General features: G+C 39.6%; 1 protein-coding gene across 1 annotated transcript in view; it reads left to right on the top strand.

The window, feature by feature from the left end:
• The first annotated feature begins 11,183 nt into the window (after nucleotides 1–11,183).
• The window catches only part of plcb2 (phospholipase C, beta 2), a 47,945-nt gene continuing 39,070 nt past the window's right edge, over nucleotides 11,184–20,058 (top strand). Inside the window, exons 1-3 of the mRNA XM_057859418.1 lie at nucleotides 11,184–11,341; nucleotides 11,689–11,766; nucleotides 12,329–12,397. Coding sequence (XP_057715401.1) covers nucleotides 11,258–11,341; nucleotides 11,689–11,766; nucleotides 12,329–12,397 — 231 coding nt within the window. The 5' untranslated portion in view covers nucleotides 11,184–11,257. The remainder of the gene's footprint in view (nucleotides 11,342–11,688; nucleotides 11,767–12,328; nucleotides 12,398–20,058) is intronic.

Below are 20,058 nucleotides of genomic sequence, written 5' to 3'. Positions count from 1 at the left end.
ACAAAGCTTTCTTAAGTGCCCGAAAACGAAACCAAAAAGCGGAAGGGATGCTGAGTCCAATATGGCTAAATAAAGATTTCCTACCTGCTTGGCTAGTTGACTGTCATTTCAGCACAATGGACAGCGGCTATGACGCGCACGCACGCTCATATACGCGCGCACACACACAAACAATCCATTTGCGTTCCTCTTCAGTGTTCCGGTGGGTTGGAATCTTTCCCGTTTGAGTTTTGATGGAGCACATCGAACTGGTCGGCAGAAAATAGCAGGTGAATTTAGACAAACAACCCTTCACTCATTGATTAAATGAAAAACCATACATAGAAGACATGCAAACCATACTACAGGGGCGTCACGAGGTTTTAAGAACTGGGGGGGGGGGGGGGGGGGATTAGCCCCCAAGAGTTACACAGGTGAACGTACCGTAATATACTGTATGCATATACTAGTATATGGCGGAAAACACAAACAAGGCTGAAAAAGCAGTTTCTGCTCTTGCACCGCACTTTAAAATAAACTAGAGCTGTCAAACGATTAAAATTTTTTAATCGAGTTAATCACAGCTTAAAAATTAATTTAGCGTAATTAATTGCAATGGCGTACCGCAAGCAATAAGTGACGTCCGCTCATTAATATTTATGACATTAGCTACTGGTGCTAAGGAGGGACATGCCACCATTTGTCCCTAATAGGAAATAAATTGAAATGGTGTACGAAGGAGATGTTTACATAGCTAAACCTACCAATTCTCTCCGAAAATGATGCCCCCGGTGCCAAATTCACTGGCAAAGATGTGGAAGAACATAAAAGTTAAAGAGATGGCTTGAGTGTCGAAGGCTGAAAAAGACGGGGAAAAAAAAAAAAACGAGCCGACCTAAGCATAGCCTTAGCTTTTTTATCGACGCGACTGACAATGACATTCTCCTGTTTCAACAAGCTATCCTTTACCATCAGCTCTGTCTTTCTTTGATATCCTCTTGTTGTCCTATGTCTCTGACCGTTCTTGGGGGTAATTTAGTTAGCTTTGTATAGCGATCCCAAATGCTACTCAGTGACAGCCAACAAACACTTTTAATTTTTTCAGTGATAACAAATTTTAATTATTAATTTACTCTTCCCCCTTACTAAAGTTTTTTTTCATTCGTTGTCAGACAGAAGCAGTACGGCACAAAGTTACGCTAAAAAATAAGTTAAAAATATAAAAATGGCTTACCTCTTTGTCCTCTGAAAGACCATGCCACCCCAACAAAATGTTCAAAAGAGTCGTTTCTACAAGTTCCAAAAAAGCAATGTGTGATCGGCATGTTCGTTTTTGAAAGATTACCGGAGAAAAGTAGCACAAATTACGTTGTTTCTATGCGAGGGCGGGTCTGTAATGTCCCACTTCGGCTTTACTTCCGCTTTACGATGCGACGTCACGGTCTAAAAATAGCATGTGTGCGGTACACCATTCAAACCATCTCTAAAACATGCCATATTTTTCTGTAAATTATTGTTGGAATGGAAAGACAAGACACAAGACGGATATACACATTCAACATACTGTACACAAGTACTGTATTTGTTTATTATAACAGTAAATCCACAAGATGGCATTAACATCATTAACATTCTTTCTGTTAAAGCGATCCGATAGAAAGACTTGTAGTTCTTAAAAGATAAATGTTAGTCCAAGTTATAGTAATTTTAGATTCATGAATTAATGTCTAATATTTAGTTAAAAAAAAAAGACTTAAAAAAAATTATTCAATTGCATATTTTAAACTTTGAAACAAATTACGCCACAATGAAAAAATTGGTGTCTGTAAATAAGTCACTGATATCTACCTCATAACTATCGCTTAATTGTATTTTTTTGTTATTGCCACATTTTCCTTGATTTGTTAGATGATAAATAATCAGTCCAAACAAAGAAAAATTGAAAAACAATGTTTAAAAGGGTAAATTTATGAAAAAGAACATCTCGACCACTCCTTGATGTCTGCGATTTCTGCATCGCGACCCTTGTTATATTACCATGTTTCACCCATAAAATCCCTCACAAATCCAGCGGTGGCCATTCCCAGCTGTGTCTTGACACCCAGTGATACATGCTACATGGAGTTTTTGGATCAAAACAAGGTAAGTACGCGATAATATCTCGTTAAAGTATTGGCGTCTTTAATTCTGCTCTCGCATGCTCGCAACTCCAGATAGGGTTTTGCTGTTTAAATTTTTATTGTTTTTTTTTAAATGCCCTCCTGTTCAAAATTTTTCTTCCCACAGAAAATTGAGATTTTAAGCTTTCCAATAATGTATCACACATGCATATCGAACAATTTTGAAAGTTGGCCAAATTGGGGGTCTCAGAGCGGAATTTCAAGTCACCTGAGAGTTTTCCGCCATATATATTAGCGATGTAACAATACAGTTAGGTCACAGTTTGGTTCGATTTTCGATATGGGGGACACGATTTTCGATTCGATTCAATTTATTTAAGGCTCTGAAACAAAAAAAGTTTTTTTGTGTGTTTTTTAAAAATATATATATATATATATATATATACTGGACTGTCTCAGAAAATTAGAATACACAATATTCTAATTTTTTGAGACAGTCCTGTGTATATATACAGGACTGTCTCAGGAAATTAGAATACACAATATTCTAATTTCCTGAGACAGTCAGGAAATTAGAATATTGTGTATTCTAATTTCCTGAGACAGTCAGGAAATTAGAATATTGTGTATTCTAATTTCCTGAGACAGTCCTGTATATATACACAGGACTGTCTCAAAAAATTAGAATATTGTGTATTCTAATTTTCTGAGACAGTCCAGTATATATATTTTTAAATTTTGCTAACAAGCAATAATAACAATGCTATCATATAAAAATACATTATAGTGCATAATATTTATGTGCTTACTTCTTACTGATCTGAAGAAAAGTGCTGAGAACAATCTTTACTGTTTGTAAAGTGAGGCAGGGCACACTGTCGATTGCTATTACTCTCTTAACAGGTATGTTTGCCACATGAGAAAAACATCCTATTTGTGGTCCGAGTCCATCTGTGTTACGTACTGAATTAACAATATTTGCAGCATTATCTATTGTCACTGGTATGGATTGATTTGGCCTGCTTAACTTCCATTCAGTCATGGCGGTTTTTAATTCATCGATGTAGTATATGGACTACACGTCCCATGATCACTCTGGGCTCATGCAGCCAATGGCTTTGGACTTGGGGGTGATCTAACATAGCACATCTAGGTTGCTATTTTATGATATCTAGTGTGTGCGCGCGAGTGTTGTCGGGCATTAAAAAAAGTTAACAAACGCCACAGATGTCACATCTGCTCATTACTGCACAACGCCAGCAATTGACAATCGACTTTCAGAAAGAGGAGGAGTTTGAAGTACAGCGGTCTTAATTTGCCACTCATTGTTCATAATGTAACCGTGAGTCTTAACCTGTCTGTTGTCAAAGCGAGGTTATTTGTAGCAGCCAAGTCGGCAGCAATATATTGGCAGACTTTGTTGTACGTATCCGTAAGTACTGTCTTTGTTAAATATGTACGAGTGGGGAGAGCATATCAGCTCAACCAAAATGCTGCCAAACAACGGATCTGTAGGATATTAAAGCCGGCAAGCCGCCTCCTTAGGTTTCTGTCTTTCCTCACGAGCAATGATCCTCGTGCGCCACAGCTCCCACCTTTCATGCAGTTTGGGTTGAGGATTGGAGGAGGGGGGCTGGTGGCAGCAGAGTTTGTTTTTCCAAGGCAAAGCTGGGCCAGACATTTAAGCGAGAGAGACAACAAAAATAAATTCGGAAAATACATTTTGGGAGCTTTTCATTTGGATCGAATGTTTTTGTGTATTGAATCGAAGTGGGCTTATCGAACGGTTCAATATAAAACCAAGTCCAGCCTTAATATACTGTATATGTATATACTGGACTGTCTCAGAAAATTAGAATACACAATATTCTAATTTTTTGAGACAGTCCTGTGTATATATACAGGACTGTCTCAGGAAATTAGAATACGCAATATTCTAATTTCCTGACTGTCTCAAAAAATTAGAATATTGTGTATTCTAATTTTCTGAGACAGTCCAGTATTTAATCATACAGGCTAATGCCATGACTTTCGCTCACAGCACAGTGCAGTAATTGTTTGTTTCCAAATATTTGAAAGTCGCACAAATTATATTTTGGGCATATATGTAACAAAAATGGCTGTAAATTCAAACCCTAAAATACTACTAATTACTTGAATTTAAGTAATATCTGAGTCAGGCTAATTTCCCTTACACATATGCACACAAACATACATCCAAACATTATACATACATACAGTACAGGCCAAAGGTTTGGACACACTTTATTCAGTGCAACACAAATGAAGGTCCTAACCCCATTGATAAACCAATAAATTCCACTAATTAACCCTGAAAAACCGTACCTGTGAAGTCAAAAACCATTTTAGGCGACTCTTTCTTGAAGCGAATGACAAGTGTGTGCAAAAAAGTAATCAGAGCAAAGGGTAGCTACTTTGAAGATACTAGAATATGATATTTTTTTAGTAATTTCACTGTTTGTTGCTAAGTACATAATTCCAAACATGTTCATTCATAGTTATATTCACTGTGTGACCTGCGCGCTCGCTGATTCGCTGCCAGACATTAAAAGCAACACTTGTCACCCGTCAGCGGCTCTCGCGAAGCGACGAAACACAAACTAGAAGGCTATCAAGCGATCACGTGAAAGAAACGGCGAACCGTACAAATGCAATGCAATGCTTGAAGCATGAAGGTGGAAATACATAATACAAATACAAATAAATGTGCACAAACTCACCGGCGGTGTGTGTCTCTTACTGCAACGTGACCGTGAATTACCACGACGCAGACCCGCTTATGTGCACATCCACACCCCTTTCCCGATGGACAGTGGATTAACCCTTCGGACAAGATCGTAGATGACGCACAATTTAAACACGCTTAACCTAGCGAACGCAACAACAACTATGATCGGGGATTGCCACGAGTTAACTTTCGGCTAACGTCGCTAGCTTATACTGTTCATTCCACAACAGTTGGCAGCTCTGCTTTGACAAAGTCATCAGTCATCTATCCAAAAATCACACTTACTTTTTGGCCAATCCTTGATCATAAGCAGACCGGTTAAGGAAGCAGGCATCTTCGAAGTATTTGCAGCAGAGAACACGACTCGATGATGGCATGAAATTCATTCGCTTCGTGCGAACGAAAGATGTCCATTTACGTGCCCTGCTATCCTTTGGCCACTCATACAACTTTTCGTTTGAGTGAGAACAAAACATCGCCACACACCGCCGTGGCATCTTACCGAGAAGCAATGCAACAAACAATACTGTTCTATGGCTGACTTCCCTCGCACTTCCCGGTGTGACGTAATTTCCGAAGATTTCCGAATATTGCCGAAGAAAAGCATTTTCGTTGTCAAGGGCGTTGCTATGGGTTAAACAAAGAATCTGGAAGGGTTGCGTTAAAAAAAATAATGAAAATATGCTTATAACTGTTTAGCCATTGATATTATTCAAAAACATGGTTGGCCAACCTTACTTCACATTACAGCTTTAAACATGAAATTTTGACAGTTGCCGTCATATTTTCGGCATGTTTTCAAAGTACCGTATGCCGGAACGGTGTTCCGGCCCCAAAACTTATGCCGGTACGGAGTTAAGGCCCATTCCAGCCCACTTTCACCTCTTGCTTGTTGTTAATTTGTTTTCAACGTCATCACTGATTTTTACAATTTTGAGTCTTCAGTGTACATATGCAATCGGATGTGCATTATTTGCAGAGTAACATTATAGCATCTGATTTTTACAATTTTGAGTCTTCAGTGTACATATGCAATCGGATGTGCATTATTTGCAGAGTAACATTATAGCATCTTTGCACTGTTACACCAAAATCTATGCACAAACTCTCGTTTGCACTATCATATCATGTCAGCCATCTGCCTCCTAGCCTGGGTTCTGTAAATCGTCATATACACACTGTGATATTACCAATACATCACCACTTGCTGCTAGTCACTTATTCACTTTATTCCCAATCTGTGTGCACTGTAACCTGTGTTTTTATATCAGCCTTATTGTACTTTCGCTTCTCTTTTATGTGGTGCACGTTCTGGCGAAGCTTTAATTCATACTGTGTAGAATGCCAATAATGGATTTCTATTCTATTCTATTCTATTCTATTCTATTCTATTCTATTCTATTGTATCTAAAACACCTTTTTTGGAAGTAGGAGAAAATCAGATTCCAAACAAGCATGAGAGGAGCATGCAGCCCCCTCAAAGAAAGACCTGAGATGAGATTCAGTCCCAAGACTACTCTGGGGGAAACAAACATGCAGCATGAATTATGATTCTATTTTGCATCAACATAAATGTAGGGTCATACAATTGTCTGAGCTGCACTGCATTTTCTCTATTATTAAATGAAAAAGTATAGGCATAGCAAGGGTTTGCATATTTTTTGGATGTCAATACATACGTATGTGCTCTGTGACATGTGGCTGAGGACCAGTCAATGCAGGGTGAACCCCACTTCTCCACCATAGTCATCGGGCATCCTCTCCATTTCATTCCAGGGAAGTGACGAACAAACTCAAATACAATGGCATCTCTACATATGAAGGTAATTCGTTCCAGCACCTTGTTTGTAAGTCAAAATGGTCATATGTCGAGCAGGATTTTCCCATAAGAATACATTTTAATTCGTTCCACAGCCCGAAAACCTACACTATATCCTTTATAAATACTGCTGGTACTATTACAAATGGCAATTACACATAGCAAACCAAAAAATATAATAATAAAATAATAATAATAATTCCTGTAATAATTTAACGAATCGGGCTCTAACGTGGCGGACGTGTTTTGCGTGCTGTACTTGAACGCACTAAGTCGCTGATGTCACAGAGAGAGAGAGGTGCGGTTCAGATTTTACTTTCTCTTTGAAGGAATCTGACCTTCTAGCCAGACCGCCGGAATCCTGGCAGCCGAACCGCTGGACCCACGCTAGCGTAAATCCAAGGGTCCGGGCCGGGGGACCCCAGCAATACGCCCAGAAAGGATCAACTCCGCGCGTTCACCTTAGTCTCAACCCTTTGTACTGACTCCATTATGAAAGGTTGAAGAAGGCTCGTCGAGAACAGGTTGACAATTTATTTGGATCAACAGAGAACAAAACGGTAAGGCGAAACAGAAACACTCAGGCGGAGAAGCAAGGTCACCCTATCATGCGTCAACAAAAGTTCCCGAGAAAAATGACAACGATTAGTCAAACATTCAGTCTTTTGAAGGCTCTCGCGGGGCGGGCCTTGGGCAGGAAAGAAGGGTATGTTTGGGATTATTGTCTCTTTGTGGATTGGACAGGAGTATTCGGGAGTTATTGTTGTCTGGGCAACGAGGGTTGTTGATTTTGCCACCTCAGCGTCAAAGGGGCTCTTGGAGTCTTGTCAGTCGTGTTATCAGTTGGATATCGGGTGTTCTCCTGTGTTCCTTGTATTAGGACAGACCGTCTCGCCATTTGTTGTGGACTGTCCGGGAGAAGTGATTGCGAGACTTGGTTGTGCAGACGTGGGCTTGTCAGCATCAATCTTGCTCCATTAGTTGTATGACGCACGCGCTGGGCTTCCGTGATAAGAAGGCGTTGTTTATCTCTTATGCCCGAAATTCTGCTTGTTTTCCTTAAACTATGGTATAAGTGCTATATATATTATATTGGGTGTGTTAGAGTAATACAAACAGTAAATTCCAATAAATACGAGAAACGATACTATATATGTAGAACGATTACATGGTTTTGCTGAGAAAGATGAAAGGTTGCTAGACATTTAGACACATCCGCTGTGTTTTCTGGCTTGTCAAATAAAACACAGAACGATCTAATTGAAGCAATCCTCTCCATTGAGGCGGAGGGATTTTTTAAAGTAAAGGAAAATAAGGAGGACTTTTACAAAAAGGTCGTAGGTTTGCATAGGGACGGTAGGGACATAACACTACCAACTTTTCAGGATGCTAAAATTGTCCCCACCAACTTTTAAGCAACCTTACCTTTTTTGCATGATATAATGTTCAGTTATATAGAGAATATAGTAGATCTTTCAATAGTTCCCTATGTTGTAAGGACAGAATTGACCCTATCATTATTAAGTGAATTGTTTTCATTATGTTTAGGTTTGCTAATAAAAACCAGACATTTATTCAGGAAGTTTTCAAAATGTTTCTTTAGTATTTTTAAAAACAAAGGTTTGAATCGAACAGTGTATCATCTGAACCAATGCACGTAAAAGTTATTTTCAGTAGATAAGGATTTATTTTGCATTGATCATTTTGCCTATTAATTAATTAGGTTCATATACGTGAGAAATGTGGCCCTTTGCCCCCTTCATCCAATCTGTTTGGTCTTATTAATGTCCCGTCCCCAGCAAAAAGTGTACCTACATGCAGGTTATGCTGTTATATCGTCCCTACGAATGTTGAGACCAAACCTATGCCCTTCCAAAGTAATGCCGGCTTTTGTGGTGAAGGACAGGCGCGAGACCACAAACAGTTTTCATTTCAATCTTATATAAAAAAAAAAGAATATGTAAAAACTAAATTTTGGCCTTAAATAAAATATTATTTGTTTTTCTTTTCACACTTTTTGTTTAGCAATCTGTAATAAATTGATTAAAGTATCAGAATTAAAAGTTTAAAAAAAACAACTGAATATTTCACTAAAGGTCAGAATTGAATTCTGTGGTTTTGTACACCAATCTTTACTCTCATTTATGTTGCATGAATTATAGAATTGTGACGGCCAACACATTGAGGGTGTAGAGCAAATGCATGTTATTTTCTTACTTTTACGTTTCGATAATATGTACCGTGTGTGCGTGTTTTGTGAAGAATGCTGATGAGATATGAAATAATCAGTAGCCAATTGAATAAGCTACCCTTTTTGGTTTATATATTTGGAAATCTGACACTAAAGGAGTCAGTGTCTCACCAACTATGAACCTCACCGCACGTCACTGGTTAGAGTAATGCAAACAGTTAGACGGCGCCTATGAGAAAAGGTACTATCTCCTTCATCTTTTATTGTTTTGTTGAGAACCCCGTCAACTGTGGCGGACAGTAGGAGTGTTGTGTTGGTAAGTTCTGAAATAAATGATAAAAACCTGATGAAGCTGGCAATTTCTTTGGCGACGTTACCACAATAATAATTTTCACCTTAACTTATAAAGACTGGCGAATGGAGGTCGGAGGAGGACCGTCGAGATCGTAGACATTCTAGGGCCGCATTGTTGAGCCAGTTCACAGATGCACACACCACGCTCACATTTTCTATAATTTCCATCTTCATTTCAATTGTAACGTCACCTTTTTACTTCTTTCACCACCGACACTAACCTTGTATTGATTTCTCTCACAAGAAAATCTGCCATGCGTCTGTCTGCGGTGCTGTCATGTCGTCGTATTTCGAGCATGTCGTCGGGTGTAGACACAAATGGCAGGTAAAATTTTACATCGGATGTCGAAAAGATCATGTGTCGAAGCAATCACATTTCGAGGTACCACTGTATAAACAAAAAGCAGCACTAGTGTGCTACAGCAGATCGAAGGATGCCCTCTACTGGCTAACTCGTAACCTACAGCATCAATCAGTACTATTAATTGATCAGGCATGATTAAAAAAATAAATAAAAATCAGACCCCAAGGAATGATAGCCAGTGGCCCATGCCACATAGCTATCAAGTTTGAAGACAATTGATTCATGAACAGTGTTGTTAATAACGGCGTTACAATATAACGGCGTTATTTTTTTCAGTAGTGAGTAATCTAATTAATTACTTTTCTCATCCTGGCAACGCCGTTACCGTTACTGAGGCGGGAAAGGCGTACGTTACTTTGCGTTACTAAGTTGGTTGAATAAAAAAAGTCAGAGAGACGGACTCACAGAGACGAGTGAGCAGAGCAGGAGTGGGGAAGACGCCGTTGCTCCAATAATACCTGACTGTAGCCTACAAACTACGCCCACATGACACGGCTGCATTGGCAACATGTTTTAAGGACTACATGCGTTAATAAACAGCCGCCATCTTAAAGCAGTAGACCTCTCAGGAAGGCTCTGTTGTAGAGATCGTTCCTAGCGAACCTACTTAAATTTTTTTTTTTTTTTTTAATCTTAAATGGTCCTAAATCGGCAAAATCTTGACTTAAATCTATCTTTAAATGATGAAACAGTTTTAAAACTTACACATGTTAAAAGTAGACAGAAGGGAACTAATGCAATAGTGGAAGCAATTTTAACAACTTTAACGGTTGATTCACAACTTTAAATGACTTCCACACATAGCAAAGGTTACTATCTAGTTATCGCAATACCCTTGTGTCTAGTTAAGTGGAGGGTAAAGAATTGGGCTAGGGCCAATTGTCCCATAAACCCTTTAAACTTCACATTGACCTTTTTTTTTTTTTTTTTTTTTTTTTTTTTTTGAGAAAAAAAAACAAAACATGAAAATTATCACTAGTTACTTTGCCAAGTAACTAATTACTCTTAAATTCAGGTAACTGAGTTACTAACGCAATTACTTTTTGGGAGAAGTAATTTGTAACTGTAATTAATTACTTTTTTAAAGTTAAATTACAACACTGTTCATGAATGACGGTGAAGCAGGACTTCAAAATTAGGTTCCACAACAAGAAGACCAACAGCTACTTGAGTGGTGACTAGACGGGCCTTCAGCCTGTAAAAATAAGGATATTTACTCATCGTTTATGCAAATACACAGAGTGAAGGTTGAATAAGCCATATGCAGTTCCAAATGTCTGAGGTTTTTTTTGGGCCAAAAAGATGAGAAGCTGTCCCAGAAGCTGTCTGTTATGCATTCAACCTTTGGACTAATTAAGCTAATCTTTAGGCCTGGGTATCAAAATTTTCATCAATGTATGTTGTTAGTAAAATTCTTTGAATCCTCAATCAGAACCATCATCTATGCTTGACTATGTAGTGGGGTCCACTAAGTGTGCATGTATCCTGTGTTAAGTTCTGTGAACTTAATTTGCAATTCATATTCATTTGGAAGCGTCCTCCGTTTTCAAAGACTGCACTTCAGTTCAGTGCTTCTTTCCAAGTGAGTCATTCAGTGGATAGGACTAAGGTGTTAATGCTGATTAAACATATACATTGGAGATTTACCAACTTTGTAGTACAAAGTCACTAAAAGAACACAATGAATAAGAAAAGATACTTTCTGGAGTCCCCCGTGGTCAAAGATTATATGGTTAAAGGAGAAAGATTTACCAAGTGGTCAGAGGTGAGTAAATATTTAAAGAGAATCATACTTTTGTGTTTAACTCTTTATAATGTGGTGTTTGCACTTTCCTAACTCTTACACCTATTGTATAGTTGGAATTCATGAATTTGGTTAGATAAATTGGTTCTTTCCATTTTAATCCTCGACCATGATACAGTTGGATTTCTTTGCAGCTAATAGACGTTTTAATATTTTATGAAGTTCCTTTTTCTATTGGCATTCAAAGGTCACATTGCTGTAAGCCCTGTGGATATTTCCCGGTTTATCTAAATAGCAATCGGAATCCGACAGGCTAAAATGACCACATTAACACCAAGTTAATCTTTTTAAAAAATGTCTCTAACAAGGACTCCACCAAGACTGTCCCTATCACCATGAAGATGGATACCAAAGGCTTTTACCTCTATTGGACAAATCAAAGCAAGGTAATACAGTAAATAGAATTGCACAAGCTATGTTCTTTGTTTTAGTCCATCAGGCAAGTGTTTAACATGCAATATGTGAAAGTGGTGCTGGCTCTATAAGAACTGTGAGAAAGCTGAAACCTGCATCGGCTCTTGCAGTGCCAGCTGCTTGTGGAGGTTATTGATTGGTACTGATTCTGGCCCGCCATCCTGCTGCACTTTGCAGCTATACTGTGATGTACTCAGTAGAGAGGAGTATTTGTCTTTGGTGTTCGCTCTCCCTGCTCTCACCTTCTCTCAGAATGAGGCAACTTTTGCTCTACAAAGCATCATAAATCTACAAAAATCCAGCAAGTGTTCACTAGCCTTATCTTTTGGAGTTCAGCCGTACTGGCTCTGTATTGTGAACAGCAGCAATGCAATCCTATTTTAAATGAAATAAGCAAGCATCTTGCATACAGAAGAGTGAGATGCTGTTTGCTAATCAAACTAAAGTTGCTTTTTTTCAGTTTGTTCCATATTTGATCTTGCGCCTACATCCTGAATTCTGTAATGGAGATGACTGTCTGCTTCTTGTTTCTAGGAGACAACGTTCTTGGATGTTGCAACTATCAGAGATACCAGAACAGGAAAATATGCTAAACTTCCAAAAGTAAGTATTATTTTCTGTAAAATATTGATAGAATTCACTGTGTAAGGTTATCTGCGGGTATGCAAATAAAAGTCTCAAGCTCCATTAGTATAAGAAACATATTTGCATTGCAAATAGGGTAATGGTCACATGAACTCAACACCCTTTCTGTGGAGAAACAGGTGCACACACACACCAACATAAACACACCGCTCATGCTGAGTCATCCTTTCGAGAGTAGGTCAGCATTTTCTTATTCTTGATCAAGACAAAATGTTTTGGATCTCAGATCTTTCTATTCATTACTTGGCCTCCTCTGAGCGAAGTAGTGAGAGGCAAATTTCATCTTTGAGGGTTCAGTGAGAGGTGAAATCTGGGGTTGGATGAAGTGGAGACGCTAGCACGTCTTTATATTGAAAATTTGGCTTTGTAGATGATGTAACTGCTTCAGAAGCATCTTATTTGTGTGGTAGTGTGTGTGTGTGTGTGTGTGTGAGTGGGAGGTGAAGGGGGGGCATGATGTGTGCGTGGGTGTGTGCGTATGTTTGTGTGTGCTCCGCTGTTTGCATCTCTTGGTGTGCAAATTTGCATGTTGGGGATGATTCTGCACCCAGGTGCTCAATCACTGCATTTTTAAAAAAAAAATTGGGACACTGGTCAACATTTTACAGTTGAAAAACTGAAATCCATTCCAGAATCATACTTTGGCAATCTCGCCATTGACTGCTTACAGACAATGCTCTAGTTCCCAGTAAAATAGTTAAAATAACTAGAGTTTTGACCCATTCCAGCACTTTTTTTTATTAAACATTGCATGGTCTCTCTGAAATTGAAGATCCCAATAATGACAGCTGTGGCCTATACTTACAAATGGAGTGTTTTGATTAATGGAAACCGGCGGCAAACTCCTCAGATTAGCTTTTTTTTTGGGGGGGGGGGACAGACAAACTTGGTGTTTTAACATAATTAAGCCATTAACACTTTTCTGGCCAAATGTTTGGTAGATCTGATTAATATTCAAGTGTTAGAAAATAAAATTTGAAAATTTCCTTTTGCCAATGGATGATGCTATGACTACTACATTTATTTTAATAGATCAAAACTCAAAATAGGACAATCTAGACACAAGTTCCAAAAGCGTTTATTGACGTGGCAAATAATCAGGACTTGCATTGTCATCACGGCTACGTGATGACAATGGCCTCTTTTGAAAATGTATGCATGATCAATGTCTTGAAGTGTTTCTGATAAAATCTCAGGTCAGTTGTTAAATGTGCTTTGCGTAGAACATTTAATAGTAGCAAAATGACTCTTTTGTTAGCACTTGGTAACAAAATAACAAAATATTAGCATCCAGCTGACTAACTCATACATTTGGGATTCATTGGACTGTGTACACAGGAGTAATGAATCCTTCCTTGTTTCTTCCAAGTGTAAAATATGTCTTTTCACTTTGCGTTATAAGTACGAAACAAAAATGGTCTAAAAGGGACTATGCTGGATAATGCTTTTCTACTCCATAATTGCACGTCTCTGACCTGATCAGTTCATAGAGCCCTGACACTTTAACTGCCCAAAAAAGCCCTTTTCTTACCTTCAATAGAGAGCCTTCTGGTCAAACACTCTGGGTGAATATGCGCCTGTTGGGGTTGCCAACAGTCCCGGATTGTGCAGCACCAATCCTGGAATTTAGGTAATTCTGATTGGTACCGCCGGCGCCTGCGCAAGTTCCCGTGGCAACAGCAGCCACTTGACAAAACACTTTTCTAACCCACTTAAGATTTCCTACTAACTGTTTTTACATTTCTGGGGCTTATTTGATGGACCAAACCACAGGTGTCAAACCGATTCCAGAAAGGGCCAAGTGGGTGCTGGATTTTGTTCCAACCGATACAACGCCGAGAGTTTAACCAATGAACTTCCTGCTGAAACAAGCAGCACCTGACAAAGTTTAACTGATTACACATGTAAAAGATCTAATTTGTGAAAGGATGTCCTCTTCATTGGTTGGAAAGCAAACCTGCGCCCACTTGGCCCTTTCTGGAATCGGTTTGACACCTGTGGACCAAACGTTCAGTGCTTTGTGTTCGTGCTCGTGCAAGCATGAGTGCCATGCACTATCTGCAGTTATGCTTTAGGCCAGAGGTGGCAGTTGTGAGTAAAACTCCGCTTTGTCCCTTAAGATTTTTAGAGTGAAATTTTACCAATTAGGTGATTTTTTAAAATAGATACAATCATACTGGATCAAATTATGCCAGCTTGTGTTGACACATTAAAGCATTGAAATTTGATGCCTCCCCATGCCCCTTAACAAAAACTTTTCATCTTCGACATCTTCTGATCAAATATGCAAGATTTTAAGTTGTTCAGATCAATTCCCTAGGAATAAAATAGTAAAAAATGTGGAATAAATGGTCGGCAAATTCAAAATAGCTGACTATGACTCCAAGAGGTTTTTTAAAATTTACAAGTGTCTCAAAGTTTTTGAAGGACTTGTTCAAAAATATTTTAGAGGCAACATTTTTAAAACATTGTTGGCATGGTTCCTGGGCTATTTTTGGAAAATCATAAATGCCATCATCAAACTGTTATATATTTCTCAGCAAGCAACTCACAGCCAGAGCAACAATGTTTTGAAGAACTCTCAGTAAGATCAAAGTCTCAACACTGCTCTGAGCAAGTTTGAAGAAAACATTTTTAAAACAATAGATGGAGAATGTGAAATTAATATTAAACCTACAGTTTCCTTTCCCAATGGGTGACGCTATTATTATGATGAGCTATTATTATGATGACAAAATTGTACATAGATGTCTTCAACCTAAAATCTCACTATATCTGTCAGATTTTGAAAAGATGTGGCATGCTAGGTTGATTGAACACTCCAAATTGTCCATCGTAGACTGTGAAAGGCTGGTATCTTTGTGTCCTGCATGTTACGTTTCTGGGTGAGCGAGGGACCCAGATGCAGAGAGTGAGGCAAGGTGGCAGTGGTAACAATTGTTTATTGCTTTATGTGAAGGCAATCTTTGCCCAGATAGTCAGGCGGGCAATTAGTGTGTAATCAGGTGAGCTGTGAAGGCAGGTGAGCTGTGAAGGTAGGCGAGCAGTGCAGGATCTGTGAACAAAGGTAACATGAGCTAAAGCAAGGCAATACAGATTTCTAGAATTTTCAAGGGCTAGTGTCACAAACTCTTGGAGTGGAGTTGTTGATCTGGCAATGAAGTGATACCAGGGACTGGCTAAAGTAGGCCGGCAACGATGATCGACTGCACCTGGTCCCAGGCTCACCCATCTGCCCAATCCTGCAATCAAGACACACACACGCACGCACATACACAAACAAACGAGGAGCAGGGCTCAGGGGATGGAGGCCCTAACACTGCAATAGTGTACCGCAAGCAACACGTCACTTCCGCTCATTAATATTCATGACATTAGCTACTGTTGCTAAGTAAGGACAAGCCACCGTTTGTCCCTAATAGGAAATGAATGGAAATCGTGTACGACGGAGATGTTTACAGAGTTAAACCTACCAATTCTCTCTGAAAATGATGTGCCTGGTGCCAAATTCACTAGCAAAGATGTGGAAGAACATAAAAATGTTCAGTTAAAGAGATGGCTTTAGTGTCGAAGGCTGAAAAAGACGAAAAAAACGAGCCGACCCAAGCATAGCTTTAGCTTTTTTATTGACGCGACTGACAGTTGCCACGTTTACATGGAGCCAAATATTCCAATTACAATTGGAATATTTGTTCAAACCGAATAAATGTGTTCCATATAAACACCTCATTCGGAATGAACAGGCCCAAACCGAATGGAATATCATTCCGATCCACAGGGGTGGAATATTCCTTTTCCCAAACCGATTAGAAGTAAAATTATATCATGTAAACAGGGAAGCGGAATGGTGTCTGGTTGCGTTCTTTCTGCACATGCTCCGTACTGACGTGGTGACGTCACTCGGTGACGTAAGTAACGTCACTTGCAACATGGCTTCCAAGCACACGCACAGCGCACCCACACAACTTTTTAAATGAACGGCGTATCATTCTGAAGTTTTGTTTCCACTCGAAAAGTTAAAACAGCAGCTGATCTGACGATCGATCTCCATGTTTTGCAACGTGACGCTTTGTTTTGATTAATCTGCGCATGTCAGACGGCAGTTGTTAAATGTCCTTTCGGAATAAAGGCAGACACATGTAAACGCTGGATCGGAATAGATGAAGTGACATGTAAACAGCTGATGTGAAATTTCCATTCGGAATGATTTGAATCGGTATGAATAAAAGTCAGCATGGAAACGTGGCTAATGACATTCTCCTGTTTCAACAAGCTATCCTTTACCATCAGCCCTGTCTTTCTTGTATATCCTCTGGTTGTCATACGTCTTTTACCGTTCTTGGGGGTAATTTAGTTAGCTTTATGTAGGGATCGCAAATGCTACTCAGTGACAGCCAACGAACACTTTTAATTTTTTCATTGATAACACATCTTAATCCTATAATTTATTTACACTTCCCCCTTACTAAAGTTGTTTTTTATATATATATAACAGAAACGGTAACAGTGGCAGTCAGATAACATTGTAATTCTTTTCAGGTCATTCATTGTCAGACAGATGCAGTACGGCACAACGTTACGCTAAAAAAATAAGTTAAAAATATAAAAATGGCTTACCTCTTTGTCCTCTGAAAGACCATGCCAACCCAACATAATGTTTACTGCATACGAAACGTGAATGGATTCGCCGAGCTGGTGTTAAAGTCCGCGCAAGTTGATTCGGTCTTCACATTTTTTCCTCTCGAGTTTTTGGTTTCCGGAAACGTATGAAGAAAACATCCTTCATGTGTCGTAATGCCTAGTCGTTTCTACAAGTTCCAAAAAAGCAATGCGTGATCGGCATGTTCGCTTTTGAAAGATTACCGGAGAAAAGTAGCACTTTTTACGTTGGGTCTATGCGAGGGCTCGTCTATAGACCCTACCCACCGACGTCACAAAATCACGTGATCGCTGTATTGTTTCGCCCCCTTGTCCGTCATTTTGTGTCTGTATTATCAATGGTCTCAATTGATCGAGCAAGTTATAATGCATTTCATGGAAGACCCGGTGCTTTCGGATGCCGTAAACTCACTTGATGTGTTGCATAATAGGCGTTATGTGGAAAAGCTTCCGTTTATCCATTCGCCAGATCCATATTTGATGCCTAAATCGATGTTTTTCGACCCGCTGTCTCCGCCGTATTTGCCTGACATCTGCTAGCTACCCTGATATGTACAACTATCTTGTCCACACAAAATCAGCCTATTCTCACGAAAGTTTGAAAAACTTTAAGAGCTTGGAGGCTTATAAATACTTCGTTGCTGGTTGGGTGAAACAGGTCCTCGTCCACGAAAATTCGGCAGGAATCTATCTTGTGCTTGGAAAGGTGAGTTACGAAATTTTCAATTCAAAATCTTTTGTTCTTGCTAACATCCACTGTCAAGTCTAATGTATTTCATGTCATTTGTCAATGGAGCAAGGGCTTTTAATGTTTATATGGTTTAGCGATAGCACTCTCACTACATACATACGTGTATGTTGTCGGCGATTAGCCTAGCAATGATCTTAATTGTGGTTGTCAGCCCAAAACCCTCTAAATACAGTATATATTAAATGCATCTTACCAGATATAAAATGACTACTACATAATCTGTGGAAATCGTTTGGAGCCCAGTTTTCTCGTCGAATTGCAGCAGCCAATCACGCTCTCTCCTCTCCGGGTCTCTCGGAATCCGGTAGAACTTCAAGTCTCTCCGTCTATCTTCTCTGTTATTGCAACCGACCGCCACACACGCCTTCACCATTTTGATTATTAATGTTAACGAGCAGAAAAACACGCCGTAAATAGGAGGAATGTACGTAGCCGTAACAGTTAAACACGATGTGTTGACGGACAATTGGGCGGCACCAGTCAGGAGGGCGGAGTTGTGACGTCACGTGGGTAGGTTCTATAATGTCCCACTTTGGCTTTACTTCCGCTTTACGATGCGACGTCACGGTCTAAAAATAGCCTGCGTGCGGTACGCCATTGTCTGGCAACCAGTTCAGAATGGGCACCTTCTACCAGTGGCGTTACAGGGGGTACAGGGGTCGGCAGTGCCCACCCACGGACACGCTCTGCCCACCCAAGGAAAATTGGATGTAGTACTAACGGCAGTCTGGGCACTGCGTATGGTACCCCATTCACATAGTACTGATGTGTTCTAAGTTTTAACTTTTGCGTTGCTACCTCCTCTTTCACCTTGAAAAAAAAAAAAAAAAAAATGAAATGTTGGTTTTGTTCCTAGGGGGCGCTACACACATTTACGCATATTTTGATTTTTTTATTTTGATTTTTTGTTCATTTTTTTCAACGTTTTCACCAGGGTTCACCTGGCTGTTGAGTTTGGTCAGTTTTGAAGCTTTCTTAGGGGGTCAAAGTAGGGCTCAAAGCGTCGGCGGGACAAAGAATGAATGCTAGTGGGCGCTACATAGTGTATTTGGAATTTGTCTTTACACAGTATCAAATATTGCACTTGTCTTGACCTGCCTGCCGATTTTGGTGCATTTTGAAGCATTCTAAATGGGTCAAATTGAGCTCAAAGGGGCTGCGGAACAAAGAATAACTATAACTAGGCCTGCAAGCAGGACTGAACGGGCCCTCGCAGTTTGGCGCAACTCGGACGCCACGCAAACTCGGACGGCATGCAGGTCGGGGTGGTGGCAGACAGCCCCCCTCTACATCTCCCAAGTTATGACTGTTCAAAATATGTGGAGAGAGAAAATGATGACAGTCATAATCACTTTCCTTTTGGACCCTTCTGCTTTACCCAAACCTCAATAATTTTCATCAGCCATCTCAACACGTCTTAAGGCTTCCCTTATGCAGGTTTGAGGTTGATTGATTTTTTTTCCCTTAGAGAAGGAGTGTGTCCCGTAAAAAAGTGCATTTCCTGTTCCCACTAGGAGGCGCCAGGCACAATTGGTAATATTTCAATCCAGTCCTGTTCAGGCTGGGATACCTCACACACATGCCAGATTTAAAAGAGATTGAAGGTTGTATGAGGGAGTTATCAGTCATTATCCGAATTTGTCGTTTTGCCGAAAAAATGGACGACTTTGGCACCTCGCCTAGGTCAGGCCCTTGAATGAAAACACACCATTTTGATAAATTAAGATTTCATATGTCTCATGAACAGTCTCGCAAATTTTGAGGATGATCAAACTAATTCCCTCCGTGCCAAGGTCTCAAATGTGCACACTGTAAATCGATAAAAAATTCACATTCAATCCAAAATACCCGATTTCCTGTGGGATTTGGAATGTGTGTGCAAGAGACTTTTTGGAGCAGTTTTGCACAAGGTTTTGACTCTCCGAATTTCATCACTCTATGTTAAAAAAACCTAAATGGAGAGGCCTTTTTGAAAAATTTAAGGGGGCGCCACTGAGCCATTTTGTTACATTTTTTCGTAACATTGCAAGATTATCGAACGTTATCCAAAGCTGCATGTATGTGCAAATTTTGGTGAGTTTTTGTGCATATTCAAGCCTCCAAATGTAAACTGTTACTGTGAACCCATGAAAATTTCACATTCGATCCAAAATACCCGATTTCCCTTTGGATTTGGAATACGGGTGCAAGAGACTTTTTGGAGCAGTTT

This window comes from Corythoichthys intestinalis, chromosome 15, assembly GCF_030265065.1.
Source record: "Corythoichthys intestinalis isolate RoL2023-P3 chromosome 15, ASM3026506v1, whole genome shotgun sequence".
NCBI lineage: Eukaryota > Metazoa > Chordata > Actinopteri > Syngnathiformes > Syngnathidae > Corythoichthys > Corythoichthys intestinalis.
The sequence above is the reverse complement of the archived record's forward strand: the minus strand, read 5'-3'. Positions and strand labels throughout refer to the sequence as shown.